Source organism: Monodon monoceros, unplaced genomic scaffold, assembly GCF_005190385.1.
Source record: "Monodon monoceros isolate NGI ecotype Baffin Bay Population unplaced genomic scaffold, NGI_Narwhal_1 Super_Scaffold_7, whole genome shotgun sequence".
NCBI lineage: Eukaryota > Metazoa > Chordata > Mammalia > Artiodactyla > Monodontidae > Monodon > Monodon monoceros.
The window spans coordinates 56,423,493-56,440,436 of record NW_021703784.1 but is presented as its reverse complement, the minus strand read 5'-3'; the positions used below and the strand labels follow the sequence as shown (position 1 = coordinate 56,440,436).

The window sequence follows — 16,944 nt, the reverse complement described above, 5'->3', positions numbered from 1 at the left end:
GGTGGCCTCTCGGTGTAGATCCCGCCCTTCGTTCTCGACGCAGCGCCTAAGCGCGGACCCACTTCCGTGAAAGAACGGAAGACGCGGGCTGGTGGAGGCGGGATCAAGATGGCGGTTCCTTTGAGGATTCAGAGCGACTGGGCCCAGGCTCTCAGGTGAATCTAGGTCCAGAACCGGGACGGAAGAGGCGGGTAGCGGATGTTGTCTTTATGTTAAGGAGAGCCATGCCCGATCCAAGATATCCGTAGGGGTTACCTCATCAATTGTTGAGGGAACCCTGGGTCTAGAAAAAGAAGTCTGAAACCCACATGGTCATTGTTTTTCGTTCTCGGAAGAGCTGGGCTGAGGCCGAGGAAACACATATGCGCCGTGTGATTTCAGAGACAGAATAGGATCAATGAGTTGGAGAAAGACAGAAAAACTGGGAGGCAGGAAGACTTTTGGCCAAGTAGTCATGGTCATTTAGCAAATATTTATTGGTCCTCAGTTATTTGCAAAAGTCCCAGTACTCTCCACCACCACATTGTCTTTGACTGTGTGATGGAGTCTTTGTATGCTCCTCGACCCCTAGTGGTATATTAGTCATATTGTACAGTTCTTTTCAGGAAACAGTGTAACGCCTACCATGTCCAGTCTCTGACCTAGATAGATGCTCGACGGAGTTCAGATGTGTACTCTAAAGTTAAGGGGTGGTTCCTGCCCTCCAAAAGGAAACAGCTTAATTGGAATGCACAGCAAACCATTCATTTATTTAACATATATTAATCATATACTGTGCAAGTTATTATGCTAGGCACTAGAATGAGTACAGCAGTGCCATGAATGGCAACTATTATACTAATACGTTTTTCAAATTGAAACAATGGTGACGATGAATAAAACATAGTCTCCTGCATTTAAGAAACTTACACTTTTCTAAGTGGGCTGAAATAAAATACACATTGCTTACTACAACACAGAATGTGTAAAAGGAAGACCAGTGACATTTATTGAGGGCCACCAAGTGCCTTTGAGAGAATGCAAGACCAGAATCAAGAAGTAACTTTGACCAAGGTTGTGCAACTAATAAGTATTTCATTAAATGTGTTTTTTTTGTTTTTTGGGGGTTTTTTTTGCGGTAGGCAGGCCTCTCACTGTTGTGGCCTCTCCCGTTGCGGAGCACAGGCTCCCGACGCGCAGGCTCAGCGGCCGTGGCTCACGGGCCCGGCCCAGCCGCTCCGCGGCATGTGGGATCTTCCCGAACCGGGGCATGAACCCGTGTCCCCTGCATCGGTAGGCGGACTCTCAACCACTGTGCCACCAGGGAAGCCCCTTCATGAAATGTTTGATGAAATACTTGAGCTTCATTTAACCAGCAGATCTATTCATTAAACACTTAATCCACAAATATTTCTTCAACAAATAAACAAAATTTGTCTGTGCCTGGATGAGATGTTAGACTAGATCATGTCTAAGTGCTGTGGCCAAACTAGAAATTATATGATCTTTCTCCCTTGCATCAGTACCATCCTTTTTTGACATTGAGTGAGCCTAATTAGGTTTTTGTCTCTCTTCATAGGAAGGACGAAGGGGAGGCCTGGCTGAGCTGTCACCCCCCAGGTAATGTCCTTAAATCTATATGCCTTCTCTTTAGAGAAAGAGGATTTACTACCCCTAGGAGAGAGCTTCCTTTCTCCTAGCCCAAAGTTCTTGCATAGTGCTAAGAGTCTTCAAATGTTCTTGACCACTCTGCTGTAATGATTCTGCAACTCCATTCTAGGGGAAGACCTTCAGATTGGTTTTCCATTTGGAAGCCACAGACTTTCATGGAGACATTGCTGATGCTTCTTAATCAGTCTCTTAGCCATATATTATTGTATTCTAAGCAGTTCTATAGCTTCAGTTGTGACCTTCCTGATTATGATTCCTAGATCTATAGCTCTAGTTCTGACCTCTCTTCAGTTTCAAGCAGACATTGAGTAGTTGTCTGCTATGCATTTCTGCTTAAAGCTCTCACTGTCATCTTGAGTTTATCAAATCCAAAACCTGAAGCTGAGCACTTCTGTTGTCAAACAGGTTCTCCTTGATTTTCTCAGTTCTTAAGTTACCACCATTCTAGGCATCAGAGTAAAACACCTGGTCACCTCACCCTGCCATTTATCATTCCCAAGGTTTATAAATTTTCCTTTGTTTTACTGATTATTTGTCATTTCAGAGACCTTTGATATCTTTTTATAATAAGATATTTTATTTCTATGAGAACTAGAGTTTTAAACAGAATTTTCTTTTGAGGAAATTGATGCTGCATCGAAGAAGACAGGGTAGCTAGAAGGTTTACAAATCAAGGGTTTTTGTTTTATTTTTAAAGATGGGAACTAATTGGAGAGCAATTAAAATATAGGTTGTAGGTAGAGAAGAGAAGGACTAATGGAAAAACCATTGTCTTAGAGGAGAGAGAAGGAGATTGAATTAAGTCTAAAAGCCTAAGTTGAAAGAAGGTGAGGGTAAGTGTAGAGGTAGATAAATGCAAATACATGAATATGGAAATGTGAGAGTATCTTATAGCCTCAGTTTTCTTTGTGATGTTGGAGGTAGGGTCAGCTTTTTCTTTGAAATAAAATATGCGCTATCTATGTTCTAGATGCTTTACATGCATTATTTCTGTTCCTCACAACCGTATCAGGTAGGTACTATTAGCATTCTAATTTTTTTTAGATAATAGCTGTATTGAAATATAATTCACATATGATAAGGTTTATCTTTTTAAAGTGTACAATGCCATGGATTTTAGTATATTCATAGAGTTGTATGTCTGTCACCATTAATTCCATATGTTTTCATCACCCCCAAAAGAAACCCTGTGCTCTTTAGCAGTCACTCCACATTTTGCCCTCCTCCTAGCTCCTACCAACCACTAATTGACTTTCTGTCTCTATGGATTTGCCTGTTCTGGACACTTCATATAAATAGAATCATAATATGTGGCCTTTTATGTCTTTCATTTAACATAACATTTTCAAGGTTCATCCATTTTGTAGCATTCATTTGTTTTTGCGGCCAAGTAATGTTCTGTTGTAAGGATATATCACATTTTTTGTCCATTCATCAGTTGATGGACATTTGAATTGTTTCCAATTTTTGGCTGTTACGAAGGAAGAAGATTTTGATGGTGGGCTAGGTGTTATAAGAATTGGCTGCTCTGGGGAACAAAAGGGGCAAAAGGACTGCAAAACTGTGCAGAGTTTGGAAACTGGTAAATTGTAGTGATGCCAGTCTGCACAGTTGTGTCCTTTTCTGTATCTGCACTCAGCAGCCTACATGTAGAAATGTAGAAGGTGAGTAGTTGGATCATTCACACTTTTGTTGTATAGACAAAATACTGAGACTGAGATCATTTCAGAGACCTTACAAATGTAGAGAGGTCATTGAGGGTGATGACAGGGGATTGGTTGAAATAATGTACCAAAAGGGCTAAACTTCATAGGATGGTTGGTGAAGTCAGGAGGGAATCATGAAATGTGACAAAAAGCAGAGTTCACTCAATCCTATTTTTGTGGCATCTTCTGAACTAGAATTTCATGCCATTTCTCTGCAAAACCTACTTCACTAGATCTTCTCTAGTCCATACTTCTACCCTAGATTGTGAGTTACTCCATTAGTATCTTTCAACTACCAAACTGGTATATTAATTGATGCCTCCTTCCCCCTTGTTCTTTGTGACTTTTTCTTATTCTTGACACACCCCTCCCTGACTTGGGGTTTCCTTTCCCTTATCTTTGGCCTAGTCCTATCTTTTTTCAAGATCCTACTTAAGTCCCACCTTCTCTAAGAAGCTCTCCCACTCTGCATGAATCCATGATGGTTTTTACTTCCCTCTTACTCCTAGAATTTCAGTTTGGTGCAAGTTACTTAACTGAATAATTTGTAGCACCTTGCTAGTTTCTGAGCTCAAGGACTTCACAGTCTGGTGGGGAGGCCAGAAATGTAAACAGTGTGTTATGGGCTGTTGCGGAAGTATATATATAAAGTGCAGAAGAAGAATAGAATGTTTTTAACTCCATTCTACCTTCTACATATGTTTATGTGTAGGATAATATCTTATTTAGCCCATATCACTGCAAAAGTGGTGTCCTACTTAAGCAAATTTTCCAGTTATTGAAGCTTAACTCTTTACTCTGTATTATGTGTATATACTGTGGATAAATGCATATGTTCATGTTCATCTTCACCTTTCGTCCTGGTAGAATTCCATTTCACAGCCAGTAAAACTGAGGTTGAGATTACTCTAGTAGTTTTCTCTACAAATACTATATTGTATCTCAAAATCTTTGTTCCTGGCTTTTAGCCCTTGAATATATTTCTTCCAAATTAGGTTTGCCTAGACTAGTGCTCTTTCTACTTCACCTCACTTTTAACACAAGTGCCTGCTTTTCTTTCATGAGCCAATTTCCTCACATTTATACAGATGCCTGAATTGGGTCTTCAAGGAGAAAAATGTTTAATTCTTCTTATTTTTTTGAGACATGCTTTTTTGTGCTATATAGGGAAACCAACTTTGTATGGCAGCCTGACTTGTCAAGGAATTGGCCTCGATGGCATCCCAGAGGTCACAGCTTCGGAAGGATTTATTGTGAACGAAATAAACAAGGTAGGTTTTTATGTCTTCTAGGTAGCACTGTGTCCAAAACTATGGTAGTACCTATATACGTACTTTAAAGATTTATACTGTTACCTGCGTATCAGTGTCGTCTCCATTTCATTTGTATAATAATCATAGTTTTTACTGCCTTTGAATGTCAAGAGTTTTCTTTTTCTTTTATATATACATGTGCTTTTAGATGCAAACTTCCTCTTACTTCCCTTATACCAGTGCTGTCCAATAGATGAATGTGAGCCACATATGTAATTTTTTTTATTGAAGTATAGTTGATTTACAGTGTTTCAGGTGTACAGCAAAGTGATTCAGTTATGTATGTACATATTTATTTTCTTTTTCAGATTTCTTTCCATTATAAGTTATTACAAGATATTGAATATAGTTCCGTGTGCTATATAGTAGGTCCTTGTTTATCTATTTTATATGTAGTAGTGTGTATCCACATGTGTAATTTAAAATTTTCTAGTAGCCACCTAAAAAAGGTAAAAAGAAACAGGTGAAATTAATTTTAATAATGTATTTTATTTAACCCAGTATATCTAAAGTATTATTTTAACCTGTAATTAATATAAAAAATTATTAGAAATAGTTTTTTTTTATTAAGTCTTTGAGATCCTCTGTATATTTTACACTTAGAGCACATCTCAATTCAGACTCTAATTTTTTTTAATATAAAATTTATTTATTTATTTTTGGCTGTGTTGGGTCTTCGTTGCCATGCACAGGCTTTCTCTGGTTGCGGTGAGCAGGGGCTACTCTTCGTTGTGGTGTGAGGGTTTCTCATTGCGGTGGCTTCTCTTGTTGCAGAGCACGGGCTCTAGGTGCGCGGGCTTCAGTAGTTGTGGCACGCGGGCTCAGTAGGTGTGGCTCGTGGGCTCTAGAGCGCAGGGCCAGTAGTTGTGGTGCATGGGCTGAGTTGCTCCGCAGCATGTTGGATCTTCCCAGACCAGGGCTTGAACCCGTGTCCCCTGCATTGGCAGGCGGATTCTTAACCACTGTGCCACGAGGGAACTCCCAGACTCTAAATTTTTATTGGAAATACTTGATATGTATTTAGGTTTTAAAAAATTTACAGTTGAAAACAGATTCACATATCTAAGTAGTTCCAAATGTACTTAAAAAGTTTTCCAGTAACTGAATCAAGTATGTTTTTAAACTAAACTTTAAATAAAATTAAAAATTCATTTACTCGTTTGCATTAGCCACATTTTAAGTGCTCAGTAGCTTTATGTGGCTAGTACCCACCATATTGTACAGCGTAGTTTTATAATGTGTCTGGGCACACCTTGGTGAAGACCTGTATTGGTAGTACTTAATTGTTTTTCTCATTGGTCTTTGAGGTGAGTAGGTGGCCATGTAAGTTGCAGAACTCATGATCTGACTTTCCTTCCTCTTTCTTTTTTTTTTAAAATTAATTATTTATTTTATTTTTATTTATTTTTGGCTGCGTTGGGTCTTTGTTGCTGTGCGCGGGCTTTCTCTAGTTGCAGAGAGCGGGGGCTACTCTCTGTTGCAGTGCGCAGGCTTCTCATAGTGGTGGCCTCTCTTGTTGCGGAGCACAGGGCTCTAGGCATGCAGGCTTCAGTAGTTGTGGCTCGTGGGCTCTAGAACGCATGCTCAGTAGTTGTGGCACATGGGCTTAGTTGCTCCGTGGCATGTGGGATCTTCCTGGACCAGGGCTTGCACCCATGTCCCCTGCACTGGCAGGCGGATTCTTAACCACTGCGCCACCAGGGAAGCCCTCCTTCCTCTTTCTGATGGCAGCAGTCAGTGTGCTCTGGTGAGATGATTCCCAAAGGGTGAAACGGCCTTTTTTGGTGTGTGTATAATTAAGCTTTTTTAGTTGTAAAATATTTCAGGTGTACTGACAAGAGTAGAGAATACTTTGTTTTTTACATAAGACCTTTAGCAGATGTTCATTCATTACCCTCTGTGCAAAATAATAAGCTACATGTTATTATATATTTTATATTTGTTTTTCATGAACAGTATTGTAGAAAGTACCAGAAGATCTGAGTCCAAGTCTTAGTTACTGTGACACTTACTAGTAATATGGTTTTGGACAAATAACTTAGTTACCTGAGCCTCAGTTTCCTCATCTATAAAACAGAGACAGTATTCTACCTCATAGGCTGATTAGTGGGGAGTGAAATTGCATATGAAAGAAACTAAGATATTAAAAGTGAGTTATTGTTTATCATAACAATCCTGTGGGATTGGCATTTTAAATTTACATTTTGCAGATAAGCAAACAGATTCAGAGAGGTTAATTAACCCCTAATAATCAAAGCTGGTTAGACTATGTCAGAATTGAAACCCAGTTCTATTAACTTCAAGTATGACACCACCTTGCAAGCCTGCATTTTTTCCAGGTGTTTGCCAGTATCCATCCACAGCCTGGGCACTGACTTCCTTTCTTCCCTTTGTACTCAGGCTGTGATACAAACCTTACCTTTTCCAATATCATTACTAATTTCTGCAGTGTACTTGCTAAGTCAGACAGTAAATGCTTATGGTTGAACGTTCATTTGTTTCCTAACTGCCATGAGTCACTTTGCTGTTTGATGTTGCTACAGTGTTCTATTATACAGATCTGTCATTATGCTTAAAAACCTAACTTGGAAAGATAAAAAGTTTGACTTTTAATTTTATCTTAATGTGGAATATTCACACTTCCCCCTCACACTGAATTTTGTCTGTTTTGATATCTCCTGCAGCTTTTCTTTAATATCTTTTCATTAACAGCATGATTCTCTACTGCTAGAAGGTAACTCAACTTTTATCTTCCTTCATAGTCTGTTTACGGTTAAAGGGTGATTTGCAAGATCGATAAGCAGGAGAAAACCACTGATTCTTGAAATCTTTTACATAATTAGCCCCAAAGAAATAGTCTTCTGAGAGCACACACAGTTCTTACAGAGGCTCGAACACTAAGCTTTCAGAGCTCCTCATATCCTTGCTTGGTATGAATATTTAGCCAGGAAAGTTTAGCTTATACTTTAGTTTCGGGTACAGGAGACAATTCCAAATCCGGGTCAGCTCTCTTGCAGCTGTATGGGCTTTGTCATGTGGTTAGAAACAAAAACTCATTTAATGAAAGGCCTGCAGGCAGCCAGGCATAGATACACTGGCTAAGAAAGTACTGTTTGTATAGATAATCTAATTCTCTTTTTAAAGGAGAAGACCTGTAATAAGACTATATTGATTTTCAGTGATGAGAATAACTTTGAAACTGTTCTTTCTAATGAACTATGAGGACTGTGCTTGTTGTATATAGATTAGCCTTATAAAGAGGTTCAGAAAATCTGATTATTGAAGGCATTTTCATTGTCCAGCAGAATTTCCAGAAACTTTCAAGTACTACTGCAGAAGAGATAACAGGTTAGGGGCCATTTTGTGAGAGCAGCTCCTCAGCTCTGTGTAGGAGATATACACTTAGGGGATGGTGTTAGTATTCTGCAAATTAGAGTAAGGGATTGTTGTACTGCAAGAATCCTTGAGGCGATGTTTACCAAGCCTTTTATACCTCTGCCTTGAAACACCAACATACTTACCCTAAATGGTTGCAGTCTGCCGTCAGCAAGTCATGTCACTTGAATCTAACATCTGGTTCTAGGTGTAATTTACTACTACGTCACTAGTGTTATCTTGCTATAGTAGCTGAAATATATGGGGTAATGACTAGTCAAAACATGTGGGAAATCATAAGACAGCTATTTGGTGATGACCAGTCTATGAACATGTATAGTCAGTTTAAGTCCTAGTTGGGAATGAGCACCACAAGCCTGACCAGGGCCTACACATTGTGTGAGTGTACCGTAATTTACTTTACCTACTTTCTTACTCTGGTAACTATACATGTCAGTAGTCTAACATTTTTTCTGAAAGTTCTTTTATAGGCAGCAAGTTTACTTTTAGACTAGTCTTTTCAGCCCTAGGCCCGGGAGCTGGTGCTGTTTTTTCACAACTCTTGGTACTGTTCCGTGCCACACTGCTGACTGAGAGTACTGGTATTAGATTTTCTTATGAAAATTAATGTTCTCGTGTTTGTCATTTGTATCTTATTGTTGGTTTGTCTTCTATGGAACAGTTTTCTTCAACATAAAAGCATAATGGCTCAGCAGTACCAAATTACATTGTAGCCCTCTGCTAGGACTGCTGATCTGTAGGGGAGTGATAGTGTCTTGGGTTGGGGAAGGAGGATTAGGGTACACTTAAAAGGTAAGAGTGTTCTTTCGTCCTAATGTTTTCTTTAAGAAGCTTTAATTCCATTGGAATAGCTTTACTGATGGATTTCATTTTTCCTTCTCTGTTTAGAAAAGCATTCATATTTCATGTCCAAAGGAAAATGCATCTTCGAAGTTTTTGGCACCATATACTACTTTTTCCAGAATTCATACAAAGAGTGTAAGTATTCTGATAAAATGAGGAGAAAATATAATAACATGTTAATTTTTCATGCTTGTCTAGTGCTATAAACATATTCATAATTAATGTGTTTTTCATTTACTTTGCATTATAAGATGACACAGCTGGTAAAGCGTGATAGGTTTGGCAAAACTGGTACTTGGGTCCACTTAGAATAAATATACAAATCCACTCACTGGTAATCTCAAATAAAGGAATTGTATGAAATTTCCTTATATATGTTTTACCAGAGCTACTTACCAGCTTTTAGATAATGATGATAGTAGTTGATGTTTGAGTAATTTGCCACTGCTCATATTTCTGTCCCTTTGCCTAACGCAAGGGGCATTTTCTCAAAATTCCAAGTACAGCATGTTGAGGGATAATTTTCAAAGGTCTTTGTGATAAAGCCCTTTCTACTACCATAAGCTTTTTAGAAGCAGAAATGAGAAATAGGTGAATAAACTGATTGTATTAAAGCCTACTGCTTCTTAGTGTTTGGTACATTTTCAAAAATAGCTGTTTTTATCCTTATTGCAAAACAAATATATATTTAGTGATGAAAATTTAGGAAATGTAAAAGTGAAAATCACTCATTTCCATAATCTAAAGATAACTATTGTAAGCTTTTGTTATGTAACACTTAATAATAATCATAGTAATCTTGCCATTTGCAGCAGCATAGGTGGACTTGGAAGGCATTATGCTAAGTGAAATAAGTCAGAGAAAGACAAATACTGTATGATGTCACTTATATGTGGAATCTGAAAAATAAAACAAACTAGTGAACATAACAAAAACAGACTCACAGATATAGAGAATAAAGTAGTGGTTACCAGTGTGGGGAGGGAAATAAGGAGGGGCAAAATAGGGGTAGGGGATTAAGAGGTACAAACTGTTATGTATAAAATAAATAAGGATACAAGGATATATTGTACAACACAGGTAATATAGCCAATATTTTATAATAACTATAAATGGAATATAACCTTTAAAAAATTGTGAATCACTATTTTGTACACCTGTAACTTATATAATATTGTATATTAATGTATCTCGATTTTAAAAAGTTAAAAAATAATAATCATAGTAGTAATAGCTGACATTTATTGATCACCTGCTATGTGCCAGCACATGGTAAGCTTTACATATCATTATTTTACTTGATCCAGTCTTTTTTCTTTAAATATTTTACCACAATAGGTTTTTACAGTACATGTTGTTTTACAAGTTACTTTTTAATTCTTTTTTTTTTTTTTTTTTGCTGTACGCGGGCCTCTCACTGTTGTGGCCTCTCCCGTTGCGGAGCACAGGCTCCGGACGCGCAGGCTCAGCAGCCATGGCTCACGGGCCCAGCCGCTCCGCGGCATGTGGGATCTTCCCAGACCGGGGCACGAACCCGTGTCCTCTGCATAGGCAGGCGGACTCTCAACCACTGCGCCACCAAGGAAGCCCTGTAGGAAGATTTTTAATCACAGTCTGAATTTCAGTGCTTGTGATTGGTCTGTTTATATTTTCTCTTTCTTCCTGGTTCAGTCTCAGAAGGTTGTGCTTTTCTAAGAATTTGTCCATTTCTTCCAGGTTGTCCATTTTATTGGCATAGTTGCTTGTAGTAGTCTCTCATGATCCTTAGTACTTCTGCAGTGTCAGTTGTTACTTCTCTTCTCCTTTTTTCATTTCTAATTGTATTGATTTGAGTCTTCCCCCTTTTTTTCTTGATGAGTCTGGCTAATGGTTTATGAATTTTGTTTATCTTCTCAAAGAACCAGCTTTTAGTTTTATTGATCTTTGCTATTGTTTCCTTCATTTCTTTTTCATTTGTTTCTGATCTGATCTTTATGATTTCTTTCCTTCTGCTAACTTTGGGGGTTTTTTATTCTTCTTTCTCTAATTGCTTTAGGTGTAAGGTTAGGCTGTTTATTTGAGATGTTTCTTGTTTCTTGAGGCAGGATTGTATTGCTATAAAATTCCATCTTAAGAACTGCTTTTGCTGCATCCCATAGGTTTTGGGTCGTCATGTTTTCATTGTCATTTGTCTCTAGGTATTTTTTGATTTCCTCTTTGATTTCTTCAGTGATCTCTTGGTTATTAAGTAGTGTATTGTTTAGCCTCCATGTGTTTGTATTTTTTACAGATTTTTTTTCCTGTAATTGATATCTAGTTTCATAGCGTTGCAGTCAGAAAAGATACTTGATACGATTTCAATTTTCTTAAATTTACCAAGGCTTGATTTGTGACCCCAGATATGATCTATCCTGGAGAATATTCCATGAGCACTTGAGAAAAATGTGTATTCTGTTGTTTTTGGATAGGATGTCCTATAAATATCAATTAAGTCCATCTTATTTAATGTATCATTTAAAGCTTGTGTTTCCTTATTTATTTTCATTTTGGATGATCTGTCCATTGGTGAAAGTGGGATGTTAAAGTCCCATACTATGATTGTGTTACTGTTGATTTCCCCTTTTATGGCTGTTAGCTTTTGCCTTATGTATTGAGGTGCTCCTATGTCGGGTGCATAAATATTTACAATTGTTATATCTTCTTCTTGGATTGATCCCTTCATCATTATGTAGCGTCCTTCTTTGTCTCTTGTAATAGTCTTTAACGTCATTTTGTCTGATATGAGAATTGCTACTCCAGCTTTCTTCTGATTTCCATTTGCATGGGATATCTTTTTCCATCCCCTCACTTTCAGGCTGTGTCCCTAGGTCTGAAGTGGGTCTCTTGTAGACAGCATGTATACAGGTCTTGTTTTTGTATCTATTAAGCCAGTCTGTCTTTTGGTTGGAGCATTTAATCCATTTACATTTAAGGTAGATATCAATATGTATGTTCCTATTACTATTTTCTTAATTGTTTTGGGTTTGTTATTGTAGGTCTTTTCCTTCTCTTGTGTTTCCTGCCTAGAGAAGTTCCTTTAGCATTTGTTGTAAAGCTGGTTTGGTGGTGCTGAATTCTCTTAGCCTTTGCTTGTCTCTAAAGGTTTTAATTTCTCTGTCGAATCTGAATGAGATCCTTGCTGGGTAGAGTAATCTTGGTTGTAGGTCTTTCCCTTTCATCACTTTAAATATGTCCTGCCATTTCCTTCTGGCTTGCAGAGTTTCTGCTGAAAGATCAGCTGTTCACCTTATGGGTATTCCCTTGTATGTTATTTGTTGTTTTTCCCTTGCTCCTTTTAATATGTTTTCTTTGTATTTAATTTTTGATAGTTTAGTTAATATGTGTCTTGGCATGTTTCTCCTTGGATTTATCCTGTATGGGACTCTCTGCACTTCCTGGACCTGATTGACTATTTCCTTTCCCATATTAGGGAAGTTTTCAACTATAATCTCTTCAAATATTTTCTCAGTCCCTTTCTTTTTCTCTTCTTCTTCTGAGACCCCTGTAATTCGAATGTTGGTGCATTTAATGTTGTCCCAGAGGTCTCTGAGACTGTCCTCAGTTCTTTTCATTTTTCTTTATTTTGCTCTGCAGTAGTTATTTCCACTATTTTATCTTCCAGGTCACTTATCCGTTCTTCTGCTTCAGTTATTCTGCTGTTGATTCCTTCTAGAGAATTTTTTTTTAATTTATTTATTTTACTTATTTTTATTTTTTGACTGTGTTGGCTCTTTGTTGCTGCTCGCGGCTTTCTCTAGTTGTGTCAAGTGGGGGCTACTTTTCATTGTGGTGCACTGGCTTCTCATTGTGGTGGCTTCTCTTGTTGCAGAGCACGGGCTCTAGGTGTGTGGGCTTCAGTAGTTGTGGCTTGCAGGCTTCAGTAGTTGTGATTCATGAGCTATAGAGCACAGACTCGGTAGTTGTGGCACATGGACTTGGTAGCTCCATGGCATGTGGGATCTTCTCCGGACCAGGGCTCGAACCGATGTCCCCTGCATTGGCAGGCAGATTCTTAACCACTGCGCCACCAGGGAAGCCCCCTTCTAGAGAATTTTTTATTTCATTTATTGTGTTGTTCATCATTGTTTGTTTGCTCTGTAGTTCTTCTAGGTCCTTGTTAAACATTTCTTGTATTTTCTCCATTCTATTTCCAAGATTTTGGATCATCTTTACTATCACCACTCTGAATTCTTTTTCAGGTAGACTGCCTATTTCCTTTTCATTTGTTTGGTCTGGTGGATTTTTACCTTGCTCCTTCATCTGCTGTGCGTTCCTCTGTCTTCTCATTTTGCTTAACTTACTGTGTTTGGGGTCTCCTTTTCACAGGCTGCAGGTTCGTAGTTCCCGTTGATTTTGGTGTCTGCCCCCAGTGGCTAAGGTTGGTTCAGTGGATTGTGTAGGCTTCCTGGTGGAGGGGACTGGTGCCTGTGTTCTGGTGGAAGAGGCTAGATCTTGTCTTTCTGGTGGGCAAGACCGTATCCGGTGGTGTGTTTTAGGGTGCCTGTGGCCTTATTCTGATTATAGGCAGCCTCTCTGCTAATGGGTGGGGTTGTGTTCCTGTCTTGCTAGTTGTTTGGCATAGGGTGTCCAGCACTGTAGCTTGCTGTTCGTTGAGTGGAGCTGGGTCTTAGCGTTGAGATGGAGGTCTCTGGGAGAGCTTTCACCATTTGATATTATGTGGAGCTGGGAGGTCTCTGGTTGACCAATGTCCTGAACTCGGCTCTCCCACCTCAGAGGTACAGGCCTGACACCCGGCCGGAGCACCAAAACCCTGTCAAGCCACATGGCTTAGAAGAAAAGGAAGGAAAAAAAGAAAGAAAGAAAGAAAAAATAAAATAAAGTTATTAAAATAAAAAATAAAAAAATTATTAAAAATAAAAAGATTAAAAAGTAATAAAAAAGGGGGAAAAAGAAAGAAAGAATAGAGCAAGCAAACCGAAAAACAAATCAACCAATGATAACAAGCACTAAAAACTATACTAAAAAACAAACAAAAAAAAACCAGACAGACAGAACCCTAGGACAAATGGTAAAAGCAAAGCTATACAGACAAAATCACACAAAGAAGCATACACATACACACTCACAAAAAGAGAGAAAGGAAAAAAATATATATATCTTTTGGGAAGTCTGAGATCTTCTGCCAGTGTTCAGTAGGTGTTCTGTAGGAGTTGTTCCACATGTAGATGTATTTCTGATGTATTTGTGGGGAGGATGGTGATCTCCACATCTTACTCCACCATTTTGAAGGTCTCTGAATTGTCATCTTTATCCAATATTTAGGAATGCTCCATTGATCTGTCTGTTCTTTTGCTGTAACTAAGGAATAGATCTTTAGCTTTAGGCTCTGACCTAGGTTTGTATCCTGGCTCTGCTCTTTCACCTTGGAGAAATTAAACTACCTCTTAAACCTCAGATTTCTCACCAATACTTAAAGATTTTTGAGTGGATTATATGAGAGTAGTGTCTGTTACATGTCTGGCACATAATAGCTAGCTATTCAATAAATGTTAGTTCTCTTTCGTCTTTCTCTTTAATAAAAATCTGGAGGAAGGAGACAACTGGTATGATGTATAATCTACTTTTCAGTGTTCTATCACTTTGGAAGAATAGATAGTTCAGACTTAATTACTTTTTAGGTCTAGGAACTAGGGCCCCAAAGATATGTAACTGAGATAAATAACACAATATCCCTATCCTTTCCAGGAAGAGTATATTAACTGAGAGGGTACCAAATCATATATCAGAGTTTCTCAACCTTGGCAGTATTGACATTTTAAGCTAGATAATTCTTTTTTGTAGGGGGCTGTTCTATGCACTGTAGGATGTTTAGCTGCATCCCTGGCCTCTAGCTACAAGTTGTCCATTGGACACCGCCCCCAGTTGTGACAACTAAAAATGTTTACAGACATCACCAGATGTCCCCCCAGAAACAAATTGCCGCTGGTTGACAACCACTATGATATATTGAGTTGGCCAAAAAGTTCATTTGGGTTTTGCTGTAAGATGTTATAGAAAAATCCAAACGAACTTTTTGGCCAACCCAATATAAACATAGAAGCTGAAGACCACTGGGGGAGGAAGTGGTGAACTCCTTGGGGAGTTGGGAAAACCATTTACCTTTTGAGGAGTGGGTCATTTTTTAAAAAAATCATTAATTGTTCATTTATTCTATTTCTTATCCTCCCTTTCTCTTATTTGAGCTCATTATTAGGTGATTCACCCATTTATTAATCACCTACTATATTCCAGATACTCTTCTGGGCACTGGGGCTATATAGTAATGGATAGAAGTGTGGTATAGAGCCTGTATTCTAGGGTGTGGGTCCAGACAGGATTTGCCAATGACTTGGATATAAGATGTGAGTAAATGAGGAGTTGGGATAATTCCAAAAATTTTGGCCTGAGAATTGGGTAAATTCTGGTGTCATTTACTTGGGGGACAAGTAGTTGCATTGGTCGGGAGCAGGGGAAATAAGGATTCTATTTTGGACATGTTAAGTTTCAGGACATGTTAAGTTTCAGGTGTCCACTATAAAGCCAAAGATAGATGCCTAGCAGGCAGTTGGATAGATGGCGCCTGAGTCAGGAAAGAGGTTGGGCTGTATTGCTTTAGGGATTAAATTGATTTCAGAGTGAGTAGGAAAGTGTTTAAATATGTTTTGTTTCTGGGGCCCTTGAATGGGGACAGTAGCTGGTCTCATTGATATAGGTCAGATGGCTTTACTTTCTTATCTAGTGTTGATGAGCTGCTTCATCCCTCTTCCCAAACTGTTATTAGGTATTTGTTAAATAGTTACTGTGTACATAGCCTGTGATTTGTGTGAGAAAGTGCTGGACATGGTTCTGACACTTATAAAGCTCATCATGTAGTTGGGGAGCCAGAATAGAGTTGAACTTGACAGTACTGGTAGTCAGATTTAAGGCCCAGGATTAGGGTGGTAGCAGTGGTGTTGGAAAAGAAAGATAGATCTGAGAAATGCCTCCTACACTAGAATGTGAAAGCAGTATCCACCGATGAGAAGCTAGGAGCAGAATGGGATTATTATGAGGATCAAATGATTCAGTGTATTTAAAAATGTTTTATAAATGATAAAACATGATATAAATGTTAATTGTTGTCATAATCCTTAAAATTAAAAGAACTGCAATTAAGTTAATGGTCCTTTTATTGAGGAACCAAAATAAAGAAGAAAAAGTCTTAGAAAGTGTTAGAGTTGACCCATATATCCCTTTAGTTTTTGCCAGACCTATTCATTGTGGCTTAATTGGCATAGAGATGTAAAGTGGAAGGTTGAATAATTAAAGGCAAAGTTCCTATTTTTTTTTGTTGAAAGTTTCTAGTTTTTAAAAATAATTTAGGTCATATTGGAATCATAGTTGCTGGGAATATGACTGTGATTATATATCTCAGTCTTACATTTCTGGAATATTTGTAACTGGGTGTTTTTTAATAAAAAGGGGATATTATGTATGCATGTATTGATTTATGAAAGAGACTTGACATTCTGATCATGGCTTATTCATGAAGTGATTCCTAATATTGAAATTGCATAAGTGAATTTGAGAAATTTTCTATTACTTATTCTGAAATACACAGACAGTTACGATTTTACAGAGGGAATGTAAAGTAGTAAATTGGAAGCATCTTTACTTTTCCTTGAATCCTGGTGCATCTTGGAAATCTGTCTTTTTGTGTAAGTGGGTTCCTAAGAATTAGGAGAGGTATCTTAATTTTAAAATAAAATAGCAAAAGATAGAAACTATGGAAATGATATGGGAATAAGTAACTTTATAGCTGAAGCAGGAGATTATAGATGACTACAAGAATAGTTTTTTGTTTCGAGAAATAAAGGGTTTTGGCTCCAGCCTTGTTGGGAGATCGGTGATGATAACTCAGCCTTCATATGAAACACATGTCCTTTGTGTTGGGAAGCACAGGCTTGAAGAAGTCTTAGAGGAGTGTGAAATGAGAGAGGTTTATAACATATTTCAAGGGAAGAAGAGCATTTCGTTAT

The 16,944-nt window shown here is 38.1% G+C and overlaps 1 protein-coding gene across 3 annotated transcripts in view; it reads left to right on the top strand.

The window, feature by feature from the left end:
* The first annotated feature begins 61 nt into the window (after positions 1 to 61).
* The window catches only part of PAAF1 (proteasomal ATPase associated factor 1), a 66,833-nt gene continuing 49,950 nt past the window's right edge, over positions 62 to 16,944 (top strand). For 2 of the 3 annotated variants that reach the window (XR_003791500.1, XR_003791499.1), the window contains exons 1-4: positions 90 to 155; positions 1,559 to 1,599; positions 4,524 to 4,627; positions 8,954 to 9,043. Coding sequence is in view for 1 of the 3 variants with exons in the window: in XM_029208662.1 (XP_029064495.1) it covers positions 109 to 155; positions 1,559 to 1,599; positions 4,524 to 4,627; positions 8,954 to 9,043 (282 nt within the window). In the remaining 2 variants the exon portion in view is untranslated. Of the gene's footprint in view, positions 156 to 1,558; positions 1,600 to 4,523; positions 4,628 to 8,953; positions 9,044 to 16,944 lie in introns of all 3 variants that reach the window. The other variant, XM_029208662.1, reaches the window with a different exon arrangement.